Raw genomic sequence first — 13,131 nt, 5'->3', positions numbered from 1 at the left:
ACCAAACAGCATCAAGGGACTTCCCTGGTGGTCCAGTGGTTAAGAATCCATGCTTCCACTGCAGGGGGCACGAGTTCGATCCCTGGTTCGGGAATTAAGGTCCCGCAGGCCACGCGGTGGGGCAAACAAACAGCGTGAAGCTTAGCAGGTGTTGTTTTTCCAGAGCCCTCCTTTGGACCCCTGGGGAACTGGGACATTTTCTGGTCTCCCAGACGTCTTCCAACATAGAGGGCCCCATCTTGTCACATGGGGGCCTAGGCACCGTAACTTGCTTAGAGCAGCCTGGGGTCTCTTCCTTCTCTCTCCCAGGGCTTGCGTCCACCCTTCTAGGTGTGGTGGAGGAGAGCTGCTTCCCCTCTGCTCTCGCCCTTAGCTCTCACAGGCCTCAGCCTGTCCTCAGGTGCAGGTTCAGGCCTGCCTCTCTCCTCCCGTCCCTGCCCAGGTGACCAGGGCAGCCGTGCATTTGGGGTTTGGTTGTGGACAGGGAGGCACAGGTGCTGAGGGCGCCCAAGCCTCTGGAGCCAGCGTCACGCAGACGCACATGGACGCAGGACCCTCTACCAACTGGTAGAGGTGACAGTGGGGCCGACTTGAGTCTAGTGAGTCTAGTGTCTCTGCCACTTAACTTGGCGATGAGCCGCGTGGAGCCTTCTCTAAGCCAGTCACACCCAGGTTCTCAGGGCTTGGCACGCAGCTGGGTTTCAACAGTTGCTCACTCCCTGACTCGTTCCCCAAACTCCTGGGTGCAGTTCAGGGGCTGTGCAACAGTCCTGGTGCACCAGAGGCAGGGATGCACCAGGCCAGAAGCTGGTGACCCCTCTGAAGCACTCTCCCTGTCCCAGGACCCATCGGGCCCATGAAGAAGGTGCTGGTGGACAGCCCCAAGAAGCGGACGCTGCTCATCGAGAACCTGCGGGAGTCCCAGCCGTACCGCTACACGGTCAAGGCTCGCAACGGCGCAGGCTGGGGGCCTGAGCGGGAGGCCATCATCAACCTGGCCACCCAGCCCAAGCGGCCCATGTCCAGTGAGTGGCGGGTGGGAGGCACAGGGCAGACAGGGGCGGGCAGGAGGCCGAGGCTGGGGCCCTGGCTCACCCGCTCCCGCCCTGCAGTCCCCATCATCCCGGACATCCCCATCGTGGACGCCCAGAGTGGGGAAGACTACGAAAGCTTCCTCATGTACAGCGACGACGTGCTCCGCTCCCCGACGGGCAGCCAGAGGCCGAGCATCTCTGAGGACACTGGTGAGTGGGCCTGGGATGCCTGCGAGGAAGGTGGGGGTCCTGGGTAGAGGGTGGGGCCGTCACTGGTGTCCAGAGAGAGCCAAGGGGCCAGTGAGCACTGGGCACGACGGTCACACCAGAAGTCCCCTCTCAGCCCCAGGCGAGCATCTACAAAGCCGACGGTTCGGCAGGCACCACACTGGCTCTGGGTACAGGGGGGACAGAGCCGACGTGGCCCCAGTGAATAGTGTGCACGTCTGTGAGGACAGGCAGAAAGCCATGTGCTTGGGGCACATGCACACAGGCTCGTGCACATGGGACTGGAATCACAGTTTGGAGACTGGAGGGCTCACCAGCAGTGCCATGGAATCGGGCCACCTCCCAGGGACAGAGCTATGTGGGAGGAGGCAGGCCGGGCTCTGGGGCCCACAGAGCAGTGTCTCCCCACGCTGGCCCTGTACAGTGTGACGCAAAGAGCCCTCGACTGGGACTCTTGGGGACTCAGTTTTAGCTCTGGCTCCACTGCAGGAATTCAGATGAATCACCCTCTCTGTGCCTGTTTTCTGATCTGAAATGAGATGCCAATCACACACCACCATTAGTGAAAATCCTTCAGGATTTGTATTTTCTTCCATCCTTGCCTATACCAGGCCTCCATGGTGTCAAGCCTAGGTTTAAGGATCCCAAGCCCAAGGGTCTTGAGAGTGTTGAGGGTCTGAAGTAAAGAGCAGCTGGTACGCAGCAGGTGCCCCAGCGCAGCTGCACTACACTTGGCTGCCTGTGACGCACTCCGGCTGCTGGAACTGCCCCTGGGAGGCCGGCAGGGGAGAGCTCACTCCCTCCGTCATCCAGATGGGAAACTGAGGCTCAGAGCAGGGAGTCCTCACAGCTGGTGGCAGAGCCCAGGCTCTAGTCCAGGGGTCTCCCCTCGCCAGCTGCAGCCCGGGCCGCCCTCTTCCACCTCTCGGGCGAGGGCCTCACCGGCCACCGGGCTCCCCGGCACACACCCGGATCCCAGAGAGCCAGAGGACGGGCTCACGTCACAGCGCCGCCCGCCTCCTCCCCCAGCCCCTCTGTGCAGCCGCCCGCGCCCCCCGGCGGTGCCAATGCGGCCCTTCGTTGTTCCCAAGGCGGCAGCGGCTGGAAGTTCGAGCCCCTGCTGGGGGAGGAGCTGGACCTGCGGCGCGTCACATGGCGGCTGCCCCCGGAGCTCATTCCGCGCCTGTCGGCCAGCAGCCGGCGCTCCTCCGACACCGCCGAGCCGCCCCGCGGGCCCCTGGACGACGGCGCCGCCGATGGGGGCGCGCGGGGTGCCGGCGGGGAGGGAGGTGACCGGCCTGCCCTCACCCGCACCCACCTAGGCTCGCTGGTTTGCTGCCTCTGGGCTCCAGCCAGAGCCCACCGCGGCCAGGCTGCCCGGCTGCCACCCCAGAGCCAAGGGACCCCAGGGCAGGCGCTGGGGCTCTCCCCAAAGCTAGACTGCCCCCAACCTTCCAAGTCTGTTGTGTCCAGGGCAGGCCCTGGTGCCCAAGGAGACACCTCAGAGGCCTCAGGGGAGCCAAGGGCAGGCGTTTGGGCTCTCCCCAGGGCAGGGCCAACTGCAGGGGCAGTGAGTCCCCGGCTGAGGTCAGCGGCTGTCCATAGGGGCGTCCTGCCGGGCCACAGGACCTGAGTTGCAGATGCCTAGGGGGCCCTTGTACTCCTCCAAGGACCTCTATCCCTGGCGGGCCAAGGGAAGCAGGTTGTTTTTATGCCAAGGGCCCCCAGAGGGTAGGTAATCCAGGGAATTCCCAGGGCGCCCCGAGGGGCTCCAGGTCTGGTGCGGGCCGGTCCGGTGACCCTGCTCTACCCCACAGAGCACCTGGTGAACGGGCGGATGGACTTTGCCTTCCCGGGCAGTGCCAACTCCCTGCACAGGATGGCTGTGAGCAACGCCGCCTACAGCACCCACCTGAGCCCACACCTGCCCCACCGCGTGCTGAGCACGTCCTCCACCCTCTCGCGGGACTACCACTCGCTGACCCGCCCGGAACACTCGCACTCGTCCACGCTGCCCAGGGACTACTCAACCCTCACCTCCCTCTCCTCCCAGAGTGAGTGCCCGCCACCTCCCCTGCTCTCCCCTAATCCTTCCTCTCTTCCAGCTCCTGGAGGCTCGGGCTGCTGGCCTGCCGTCCCCCTTCTGCCCATCCTCTGACGTGCACACTTCCTGCCCTCTCACTCTTGTTTTGTCCTGCCCTAGGCCTCCCTCCCATCTGGGAACACGGGAGGAGCAGGCTTCCGCTGTCCTGGGCCCTGGGGTCCTGGAGTCGGGCTCAGATGAAGGGGGTCCCCCACTCCGGGGACTCAAGAGACTCTATAATCCTGGCTGGGCAGCCAGCAGCACCCTCTTGGGGCCCAGGTAGTACAGGGGTGGCCATCCGGTGCCTCCACAGCTGTCCTGCACCATCTGTCACCCATCCACCCACCGCCGCCGCTGCCCGTGCCGCCTTACCGTCCATTCCATCCACATCAGCGCTGGTGCCTAACGCAGCTTCTGTCCTCTGGGGGTGCTGGGCTGGGGCAGGAGAGGGGCCAGGCCCGCTGAGGAGGGTGGGGGCCGGCTGACTCACGAGCTCACCCCTTCTCGGCACAGGCAGGGCCCGCACCCACGTCCTGCACAGGACATTCAGGAGGTGCTGAGTGGCCTGGACAGGGTATTGCAGGGTGAGTGGGCCACCTGGCCAGCGGTCCATGCAGGCGCCAGAGCCGAGGGCGGTCAGGGCTGGAACTAGGACTCCTGCCCAGACACTCCCGACACCGGCTGACTGTGGCCTCCTGTCTCCAGGCTCCCGCTTGGCTGCAGGTGTGCCCAACACACCCACCCGCCTGGTGTTCTCAGCCCTGGGACCCACGTCTCTGAAAGTAAGCTGGCAGGAGCCGCAGTGTGAGCGGGCGCTGCAGGGCTACAGCGTGGAGTACCAGCTGCTGAATGGCGGTGAGGCACGGCTGCTGTCGGGCTGACACGCGGGGACACCCGACTGTCAGGAATCCACCCAAGTCCCTTGAACACTAATGCTCCCCCCACCACCCACCTTTCTGAGAGAGTCTCGCTCTTCTAAGACTCCCACTGCCTCTTCTGATGAGTCCTCATCCACCTCCCTAGGCCTCTCTCCAAATCATTCCCACTGCTAGGTTTTACCTAACAAGGCCTCACCGGCCTAGGGACCCAGGGCCTCTGCTGGCCTCTGAGATGTCTTTTCAGGAGTCGGGAAGTGGTACTTCCGTGGGCAGACACTCGCGGCAGCATGCCCTGGGCCCATAAACGGCCAACATACACAGATGGGATTTCAGGTGCCACTCATCCCTTGTATAGCGTACAACCTGAACAGCCAACCATACTATACAAGGCTGACCCCACTGGTACCCCAGCCACAGCTAGTGCTGGGTGGGTGGTGGCTAGGTCTTGACAGTAGCCTAGGGAAGGGGTGGGATCAGGCCGGGGATAGGAATGAGGAATGCTGCTGCTCTGCTACCTGCCTCCGTCCCCACCCAGGTGACCTGCATCAGCTTAACATCCCCAACCCCAGCCAGACTTCGGTGGTGCTGGAAGACCTCCTGCCCAACCACTCCTACGTGTTCCGCGTGCGGGCCCAGAGCCAGGAAGGCTGGGGCCCAGAGCGCGAGGGTGTCATCACTATCGAGTCACAGGTGCACCCACAGAGCCCTCTCTGCCCCCTACCGGGTGAGTTACCCCCCCCACCCTGACAGTGGTCCCCCCATCTTGTACCCACAAACCCACCGACACCCTTCCTCTGCTGTCCCCAGGCTCTGCCTTCACTTTGAGCACGCCCAGCGCCCCGGGCCCACTGGTGTTCACCGCCCTGAGCCCAGACTCTCTGCAGTTGAGCTGGGAGCGGCCGCGCAGGCCTGACGGCGACATCCTCGGCTACCTGGTGACTTGTGAGATGGCCCACGGAGGAGGTGCTGCCCGCCCCAGGGTCAGGGGGACCAGGGGGAGGGTGGAGGGGGAGCCACCGAGGCTAAAGGCATCTTCCCTGCCCAGAGCCAGCCACCACGTTCCTGGTGGATGGCGACAGCCCCGAGAGCCGGCTGACGGTGCCAGGCCTCAGCGAGAACGTGCCCTACAAGTTCAAGGTGCAGGCCAAGACCACCCAAGGTTTCGGGCCGGAGCGTGAAGGCATCATCACCATCGAGTCCCAGGCTGGAGGTAGAGGCCGCTTCACCCCTTCTCTGGCCACACCTTCTCCTGGCACCACCCTCTGACTGGCCCCTCTGCCCACTCCAGGCCCCTTCCCACAGCTGGGCAGCCACTCGGGGCTCTTCCAGTACCCAATGCCACGAGAGTACAGCATCACCACCACCCACTCCAGCACCACTGAGCCCGTCCTACTGGGTGAGTTGCCCGGCGGGGGCTCCTGGCTCTCCCGGGGGAGCACAGCGCCAACAGAGGAAAGGGGGTTGGGGACCCAGGTGGACCCTTCAACACCTCTTCCCCTACAGACGGATTGACCCTGGGGTCCCAGCACTTGGAAGCCCATGGCTCCCTCACCCGGCACGTGACACAGGAGTTTGTGAGCCGGACACTGGCCACCAGTGGAACCCTCGGCACCCACGTGGACCAACAGTTCTTTCAGACCTGAGCCCCCGACCCCCACCTCCTCTCCCTGGCGCTGCCTCAGCTACTCCATCCCTGGACCCCTGGCGACCAGCCCACTCGCATGCTGATCGCAGGGCCGGTGCCTCTGGCCACAGAGCAGGGGGTAGGTGTCCTCTGGGAGGCACGAAGTGGTCCCGGAAGGCCCTTCGGCTGCCCTCCTACCCTGGGCCCAAGCCCATTTGTAACCAAAGAGCTAGGACCAGCATGACAAGGTCCCAGCTTTGTTCTGCACTTAATAAAAGATTTTGCTACCGCTGAGCTCTGCCCTGTCCATGTTTCTGGGGCCTGCCCAGAGCAGGGGAGCAGTTCTTATACACACCTTTCTCTGATGCCCAAGCACACATCCACCTCTGGAGACAGGCAGGTATCAGAGCCAGAGGTAATACAAGTTTATTGAGCACCCAGGTTGGAGGGCAGGCCTGCCGTGGGCCGGCCTGGGAGGGCCTCACAGGCACAGCACCTGGGCGCCGTCGGCCGCCTGGGAAAGGTAGAAGGTGGCGGTCCCGCTGTACTGCCCCTGTAGGAGGGACGGGTGGGGTGGGGTCTGAGCACAGCACGGCCCTAGGAACCCATCTCTCCCGCTCCCCCCAGTCTCTGGCACCTACCCACCTGGATGTGCTGCATCACTAGGGAAGCGGCAGAGGCCTCCAGCAGGGTCACCGTGCAGCCACCAAAGCCACCGCCTGTCATGCGGCTGCCATAAACCCCGGGCGCAGAGAGCGCAGCCTCCACCAGCTGATCCAGCTCGGGGCAGCTCACCTCGTAGTCATCCCTGCAGAGAGGACACGGGGGGAGGCGGGAGGCCTTGAACCAGCCCCATCCGGCACAGGGGACAGCCTGTGACCAGGAGGTGCTGGGCACCCAGGGATCTCACCTGAGCGAGTTGTGACTCTCCACCATGAGGCGGCCGAAGGCTCTGTAGTCGCCGCGGCTCAGGGCGGCTGCTGCCTGGGCTGTGCGCTGGATCTCGCCCACCACGTGCCGCGCCCGCCGGAAGGCCTCCCCGCTCATCAGCTCCCTGCCAGCTGGGGCGGAAAAGGAGTCAGCAGACCCACCATCCACCGCCTCTGGGCCCCTGTGGACGTGGAGGAGGGGCACGATGGCTCCAGGGCGCTGGCTGGGGGGGGCGGGGGCATCTCCAGTCTGAGACCTGGTTCTGACCAAGCTGTGGGTAGAACCTCGGGTTGGTGACCAAGGTTTCAGAGCCTCCCCTCCTCGACTAGAAAAGGGGGCAACCGCCTCATTTGGCGCGCAGGGGAGGCTGAGCAGACACATGGAGTGCCCCCAGCAGGGCGCCTGGCACACAGTGGGGGCTCGATAAACAGCAGTTTGAGCCCCAGACTCAGTGCTTCCATGGTGCGTGGGACACAGTGCTGCCTTCAAGAGGCCAAGACAGAACAGGAAGGAAAAGTCCTGCTGGTGTTTTTGCTGGAGTTAACAGCGAAGCCTCCGAGGGCCAGGGCTCCGGAGTTGGGATACAGACCAGGTCTGCCCGGGGCACCCCAGGGAACCAGCAAGCTGTCCCACTGGCTAACGCTGAAGCCGGCAGAGCAAGCTGAGTCGCTAACGGCAGCCCCGAGCGCTTAGGACTTTACAACTTGACTCTGGGCGCCAGAGAGGTTTTGGGAGCAGGGGCGGCATGGAGCTGAGCTCTAGTTGACGAAAGTGACTGCCTTGCGCAGAGGGCCCTGCTGGGAGAAGCCAGCGCCGGGAGATGGCAGCTGTTAAAACAGTCAGAGACCAAGAGAGGCTGGGTGTGGGGAGGAAGGAAAGGCGGGCAGGGATGACTCAGTGTCCTGAAGTTTCAGACAGCAGCGACAAGGGTGAGGAAATAACAGAAAAGGGGAAGTCAAAAGGAGAGGCGTCCAGGGGCTTCCCTGGTGGCGCAGTGATTGAGAGTCCGCCTGCCAATGCAGGGGACACAGGTTCGAGCCCTGGTCCTGGAAGATCCCACATGCCGCGGAGCAACTAAGCCCACGCACCACAATTACTGAGCCTGCGCTCTAGAGCCCGCGAGCCACAACTACTGAGCCTGCATTCCTAGAGACCGTGAGCCACAACTACTGAAGCCCGTGTACCTAGATCCTGTGCTCCACAACAAGAGACGCCACCGCAGTGAGAAGCCCGAGCACCACAATGAAGAGTAGCCCCCGCTCACCACAACTGGAGAAAACCTGCGTGCAGCACCGAAGACCCAATGCAGCCAAAAATAAAAACAAACAAACAAACAAAAAAAACAACCCATCACAGGGACTTCCCTGGCGGCGCAGTGGTTAAGAATCCACCTGCCAATGCAGGGGACAAGGGTTTGAGCCCTGTTCCAGGAAGATCCCACATGCCGTGGAGCAACTAAGCCCATGCGTCACAACTACTGAGCCTGTGCTCTAGAGCCCGCAAGCCACAATTACTGAGCCTGCACGCCACAATTACTGAGCCTGCACGCCACAACTACTGAAGCCCACGCACCTAGAGCCCGTGCTCCACAACGAGAAGCCACCGCAATGAGAAGTACGCACACCGCAACAAAGAGTAGCCCCCGCTCGTCACAACTAGAGAAAGCCTGTGTGCAGCAACGAAGACCCAACGCAGCCAAAAATAAATAAATTTATATAAAAAAAAAATCCATCACGGTGTTAGGTGTGATTACCAGAAAACGGTTAAGTAAATTACAGTGCACCTAGATGCTGAAATGGTATGTAGCTTTAAAAAGCCATGTTGACGGCAGGCCTTTCATGACATAGAGAAGGGCTCTGAGATAATGTTAAGTAAAAAAAAAGGGCAGGTGGCAACACTGCGTATACTCGACCTTGAGAATACAGATGTTGAAACTAACATAACATTGTAAGTCAGGGATATTTCAATTAAAAATTTTAAAACTGGGACTTCCCTCGTGGTACAGTGGTTAAGAATCCGCCTGCCAATGCAAGGGACATGGGTTCGAGCCCTGGTCCGGGAAGATCCCACATGCCGTGGAGCAACTAAGTCCGTGCGCCACAACTACTGAGCCTGCACTCTAGAGCCTGCAAGCCACAACTGCTGAAGTCCACGTGCCACAGATACTGAAGCCTGCAGACCTAGAGCCCGTGCTCCACAAGATAAGCCACCGCAATGAGAAGTACGCACACCACAACGAAGAGTAGCTCCCGCGCGCCACAACTACTGAAGCCCATGCACAGCAACGAAGACCCAATGCAGGACTTCCCTGGTGGCACAGTGGTTGAGAGTCCGCCTGCCGATGCAGGGGACACAGGTTCGTGCCCCGGTCCGGGAAGATCCCACATGCGGCGGAGCGGCTGTGCCCGTGAGCCATGGCCGCTGAGCCTGCGCGTCCAGAGCCTGTTGCTCCGCAACGGGAGAGGCCACAACAGTGAGAGGCCCGCATACAGCAAAAAAAAAAAAAAAAAATGCAGCCAAAAAGAAAAAAAAATTTAATTAATTAATTTTAAAAAAGATACAGATGTAGAAAAACACTGGAAGGAAATATACTAAAATGCTAATAGTGGCTATCTCTGGGTAGTGATCTTATAGCTTGTTATTTTCTTCTTTGTACTTTTTTTTTTTTGGCTGCGTTGGGTCTTCATTGTTGCACACGGGCTTTCTCTAGTTGTGGCGAGCAGGGGCTACTCTTCGTTGTGGTGTGCGGGCTCCTCATGGTGGCTTCTCTTGTTGCGGAGCACGGGCTCTGGGCACTCAGGCTTCAGCAGTTGTGGCACATGGGCTCTAGAGCGCAGGCTCAGTAGTTGTGGCTCACGGGCTTAGCTGCTCTGCGGCATGTGGGATCTTCCCGGACCAGGGCTCGAACCCGTGTCCCCTGCATTGGCAGGCAGATTCTTAACCACTGCACCACCAGGAAAGTCCTCTTCTTTGTACTTTTCTGTATTTTCCATGGTGGATACTTAATCCTCACATTAGAAAAAGCAACATGGAGATTTCAAGCAGTCCTAAGTCAGCAGTGTTGGGGGAGTGGGCAGAGCTTGGCAGAGGTCCCTGGAGGTGAGGGGACGTACATCCGGGTCAAAGCCACAACGAGAGCCCGGAAGCCCCCCTCACCCCAGGGTGCCCAGCCATCTCCAGGACACAGTGCACCCAGCCAGCTCTCACCCTCCAGCTCCTCCAGCTGCACCTCACGAAGGCTCTCCTTGCCCAGCGCCCGGGCCACTTCTTCACACTGGCGCCGCCGCAGGGGATACTCGCTGGAGCCCAAAGAGTGGCGGACGTTGGAGTTGGTGATGAGCACAGCCAGCTTGGGATCCAACAACGGCACCAGGCTTGTCTCCAGGGACCTGAGATGGAGATGGAGCCAGGAAGATGACAAGGCCAAGCGTCTGTTTGCCGCGCATGTTTCATCCAGGAGCTCTCCTACGAGGTGGGAGGGGACAAGGGGAGCCCCTGACCTGCAGTCAATGAGCAACGCGTGGCCTTTCTGCCCCAGCAGTGCGATGAGCTGGTCCATGATGCCACAGGGCACCCCTGCGAAGCTGTGCTCAGCCCGCTGACACACCCGGGCCCGGGCGGCTACTGTCCCCGAGTCTGCAGCACAGGGCAAGGTGGGAAGGCTGGGGCCCAGGAGGGGGCGCTAGGGGTGGGAGCAGCCCCCAGTGTGTCCAGTGATACTCCAGGGAGATTCCCCACCCACTCCCCCAAAGCCACAATTGGGGTAGGAAGCTCTGATCACAGGACCTCAGGGAAGGAGGGTTGCGTTGGGAGCTGGGGTCTAGGAGGTACCTGGGCAGAGCTGCTGCAGGAAGGTATACGTGGCCACTTCCAGGGATGCTGAGCTGGACAGCCCACCCCCCAGGGGCACTGAGCTGACCACCACTGCACTGAAGCCAGGGAGGGGGGCAGCTGCAGGAGAAAGAATAGATGACGGTTAAGACGGGCCATCTGGGAGGATGAGCACAAGAAGGGCATGTATCCTGGTATAAAGGAGGCAACTGCCTGGCAGCTGCTCCTGGGGAACTGTGTCTCAATTGTCAGAGGCCACCAACCTGTTAGGCCAAGGGGTCCACCGTCCTCCATCCTCCTACCCTGAGGTTCCTGGGACACAGACTCCTAGTTCTCCTGGTTTAGGGCTCTGGAGACCAACGGGCTGGGGTTTGAACCCTGGCTCCTCCAATCGTGTCATGGGCAACCCAGGGCAAGTTCTAGAACCTCTGCGGGCATCAGTCTCCTCACCTGTACCATGGGGATGCTCCACGCTGCATGCCTACCCCACAGTGGATTAGATGAGCTAATGAGCTTCGCGGCTGAGAGACAGGAATTTGACCCAGGCCTGGGCCCCATACCTGGGTAGTGCTGAATCACTCCCTTGACGTAGTTGGCCCAGTGGGGGGCCCCAGGCTCCAGTGGCCGCTGGGTTGTGGGCAGGGGAAACTGCAGCCGGCGGGGCTCGTCGGCATCCTCAGAGGTGGTAAGGAGGGAGATAAGCCCATCTGCCCGGGGGCTGCCCACCAGCACAGTCCCAAGCTCCAGCGCCTGGCAGAAGAAACAAATAGTATGCAAAACTTCCACTACCAAGGGGCCAGGGACAGACAAGGAGGTGACCTCCAGGCTCAACATGAAGGGAATGGGGAGTGTCTCAGGGAAGAGCCTGCATGTCCATCTGGCCTTGGGGGGCTTGGGTCCCACCCCATAGGTCTTCAGGGGCAGGGCCAGTGCAGCGGGAGTGCAGACCTGGACTCTGCCCTAAGCGTGGGCTCCTGGCTGTGGGTCAGTAGGAAAACAGAATCAGACGAGCTCTTTCTGACGCCTTCCCATTTTGGAAGATGCACAGTGGGATGGACATGGCCCCAGGCTAAGGCAGCTCCACCTCAGCTGTGTGACCTTGAGCAGATCACTAGCCCTCTCTGTGCCTCCATCCCCTCCTCTGCGAACTGAACGGGCCGGACCGGGAGGCTTAGGGCTACTTTGCCTCGGTTTACAGTTGAGCCCCGTTCCGCATACCCCCACAATCTGAGGTGGCTCCCAAGGAGATGGCGAGGATCAGCGGTCCATAGCCTACTTCCTCGCGGATTCCCCGTTTCCTCCCTTCCAACGTGTGAAATGCCCCGTCCTAGGGTCTCTCCCACGTGCTCGTCCCCCACACTCGGCTGGAGTAAAAGTTCGGAGCGGTCCGCCCAACAGTGCAAGCGGGGAGATGGCGCCTCCCCCGCAGCCCCTCACCATGGGCAGCACCAGGCCCTGGTTGTAGTCCGTGTGCTCCCCGATGAGGTTGACGCGGCCCGGGGCCGACACGGCCAGCTCGGGCTCGGCCCCGAACTCCTCCAGGAAGGCTCTCCGGGCCTTGGCCAGCAGCTCCCCGGGCTGGCGCTGCTCGGAAGCGGCCATGACACTCACCCTGCGGCTCTGCCGGGCGCAGTCGGGTCGGCTCGGGATGCTCGGGGCGGAGCCGCGCTGCGTCGGCTCACACAGCTGCACGCACCGCCCCAAATCGGGCCGCGCTGGCCCCGCCCCGCCCGCGGTTCCGGCCCAATCCACCAGCTGGGCGCGCGGGGCGGGCTGGCGGCGGGCTTTCCAAAGAAGTGCTGGGCGCCCAGCGGGGCGGGTATTGGCCGGCCCGGGACATCTGAGCTGCTCTTTCCTGGCCCTGGTGACCCTCTCTGTGTCCACACCCATCCACCCAGCCATCTACCCCAGCCGGAGCAATAGAGCTGGCCTCCCACACCTGGGTTTCCCAAAAGGATCTCCTAGGTCCTAAAGTCCTGCAACCGTGAGAGGTCACCAGCCTCTGATCAGAAATCTGTAAGAGGGCCGCCAGACAATCAGTGTAAATACAAATAAGGAAAGCCAAGTGTGGTGGAGTCACTTTCTACACGCTTCTTTTCTAGAGTGGACCTGCTGGCCCAGCTCCTAGCAATGGAGGAGTAGGGAGGGTGGAGATGGACAGCAGTGGGCCCAGCCCCTCCTGGAAGGACCCACCCAGCTGCCAAGGTAGGTTGGTCGGTTGGCCCCAGCAGGTGCTTTCTCAGCCTGGAACCTTGGTCCCAGGGCCTGGTGCCCCGAGTCTGACACTAGCCACCTCCTCTCTCACCAGCCTGCATCCTAAACCTTCAAGCTGTCCCCAACACCTCACTGGATGCCTGTCCACAGTTGGCCACCCCATATGAAACCTTGGAGGGGAAAGGCTGAAATGTAAGCAGACTCTTCGGGATTAGAGTGGGGGTTTTGTGGAGGGTTGCAGCCAGGGTAGCTTGGGGTCTGCTCAGGGGGTTGCCCCAAGAACATTCAAAAGTCAGCTCTGAAAACTCC

At 61.5% G+C, this 13,131-nt stretch overlaps 2 protein-coding genes across 10 annotated transcripts in view; one reads left to right on the top strand and one right to left on the bottom strand.

Annotated features, from left to right (window-relative positions):
* ITGB4 (integrin subunit beta 4) overlaps positions 1-6,141 on the top strand; it is a 31,471-nt gene extending 25,330 nt beyond the window's left edge. For 2 of the 5 annotated variants that reach the window (XM_067716802.1, XM_067716801.1), the window contains exons 31-41: positions 843-1,025; positions 1,113-1,244; positions 2,354-2,551; positions 3,080-3,316; positions 3,466-3,624; positions 4,051-4,200; positions 4,759-4,947; positions 5,031-5,186; positions 5,269-5,433; positions 5,512-5,619; positions 5,727-6,141. In XM_067716802.1, the coding sequence (XP_067572903.1) occupies positions 843-1,025; positions 1,113-1,244; positions 2,354-2,551; positions 3,080-3,316; positions 3,466-3,624; positions 4,051-4,200; positions 4,759-4,947; positions 5,031-5,186; positions 5,269-5,433; positions 5,512-5,619; positions 5,727-5,866 (1,817 nt within the window). In that variant the 3' untranslated portion in view covers positions 5,867-6,141. The remainder of the gene's footprint in view (positions 1-842; positions 1,026-1,112; positions 1,245-2,353; positions 2,552-3,079; positions 3,317-3,465; positions 3,625-4,050; positions 4,201-4,758; positions 4,948-5,030; positions 5,187-5,268; positions 5,434-5,511; positions 5,620-5,726) is intronic. The other 3 variants (XM_067716804.1, XM_067716803.1, XM_067716805.1) reach the window with 3 other exon arrangements.
* Positions 6,115-12,510, bottom strand: GALK1 (galactokinase 1). 5 transcript variants are annotated; one of them, XM_067716807.1, is made up of 8 exons: positions 12,220-12,510; positions 11,169-11,358; positions 10,609-10,728; positions 10,278-10,413; positions 9,985-10,166; positions 6,758-6,908; positions 6,489-6,655; positions 6,115-6,400 (listed from the first exon to the last, which is right to left on the bottom strand). In XM_067716807.1, exons 1-8 carry the CDS (start codon positions 12,508-12,510, stop codon positions 6,132-6,134), a joined length of 1,506 nt encoding a protein of 501 aa, XP_067572908.1. In that variant the 3' UTR covers positions 6,115-6,131. The 5 variants fall into 5 exon arrangements, with proteins under 5 accessions (XP_067572908.1, XP_067572909.1, XP_067572910.1 ...); XM_067716808.1 differs by having other exon boundaries at positions 12,046-12,308; XM_067716811.1 differs by having other exon boundaries at positions 6,251-6,400; positions 6,493-6,655; positions 12,046-12,289.
* Between the last annotated feature and the right edge of the window lie 621 nt (positions 12,511-13,131).

This window comes from Pseudorca crassidens, chromosome 19 (genome assembly GCF_039906515.1).
Source record: "Pseudorca crassidens isolate mPseCra1 chromosome 19, mPseCra1.hap1, whole genome shotgun sequence".
NCBI classification, from domain to species: Eukaryota; Metazoa; Chordata; class Mammalia; order Artiodactyla; family Delphinidae; genus Pseudorca; species Pseudorca crassidens.
The sequence above is the reverse complement of the archived record's forward strand: the minus strand, read 5'-3'. Positions and strand labels throughout refer to the sequence as shown.

What these genes read in the sequence shown, in the direction of transcription:
- GALK1 (XM_067716807.1), bottom strand. Translation starts at nt 12,510, where the DNA reads ATGGCTGGGTGGATGGGTGTGGACACAGAGAGGGTCACCAGGGCCAGG. An exon ending in AGTGATTCAGCACTACCCAG is followed by an intron (nt 10,729 to 11,168) that starts GTATGGGGCCCA and finishes TTTCTCCTGCAG; the next exon opens with CTGCCCCCCTCCCTGGCTTC. An exon ending in GATGCAGCACATCCAGGTGG is followed by an intron (nt 6,401 to 6,488) that starts GTAGGTGCCAGA and finishes TCCCTCCTACAG; the next exon opens with GGGCAGTACAGCGGGACCGC.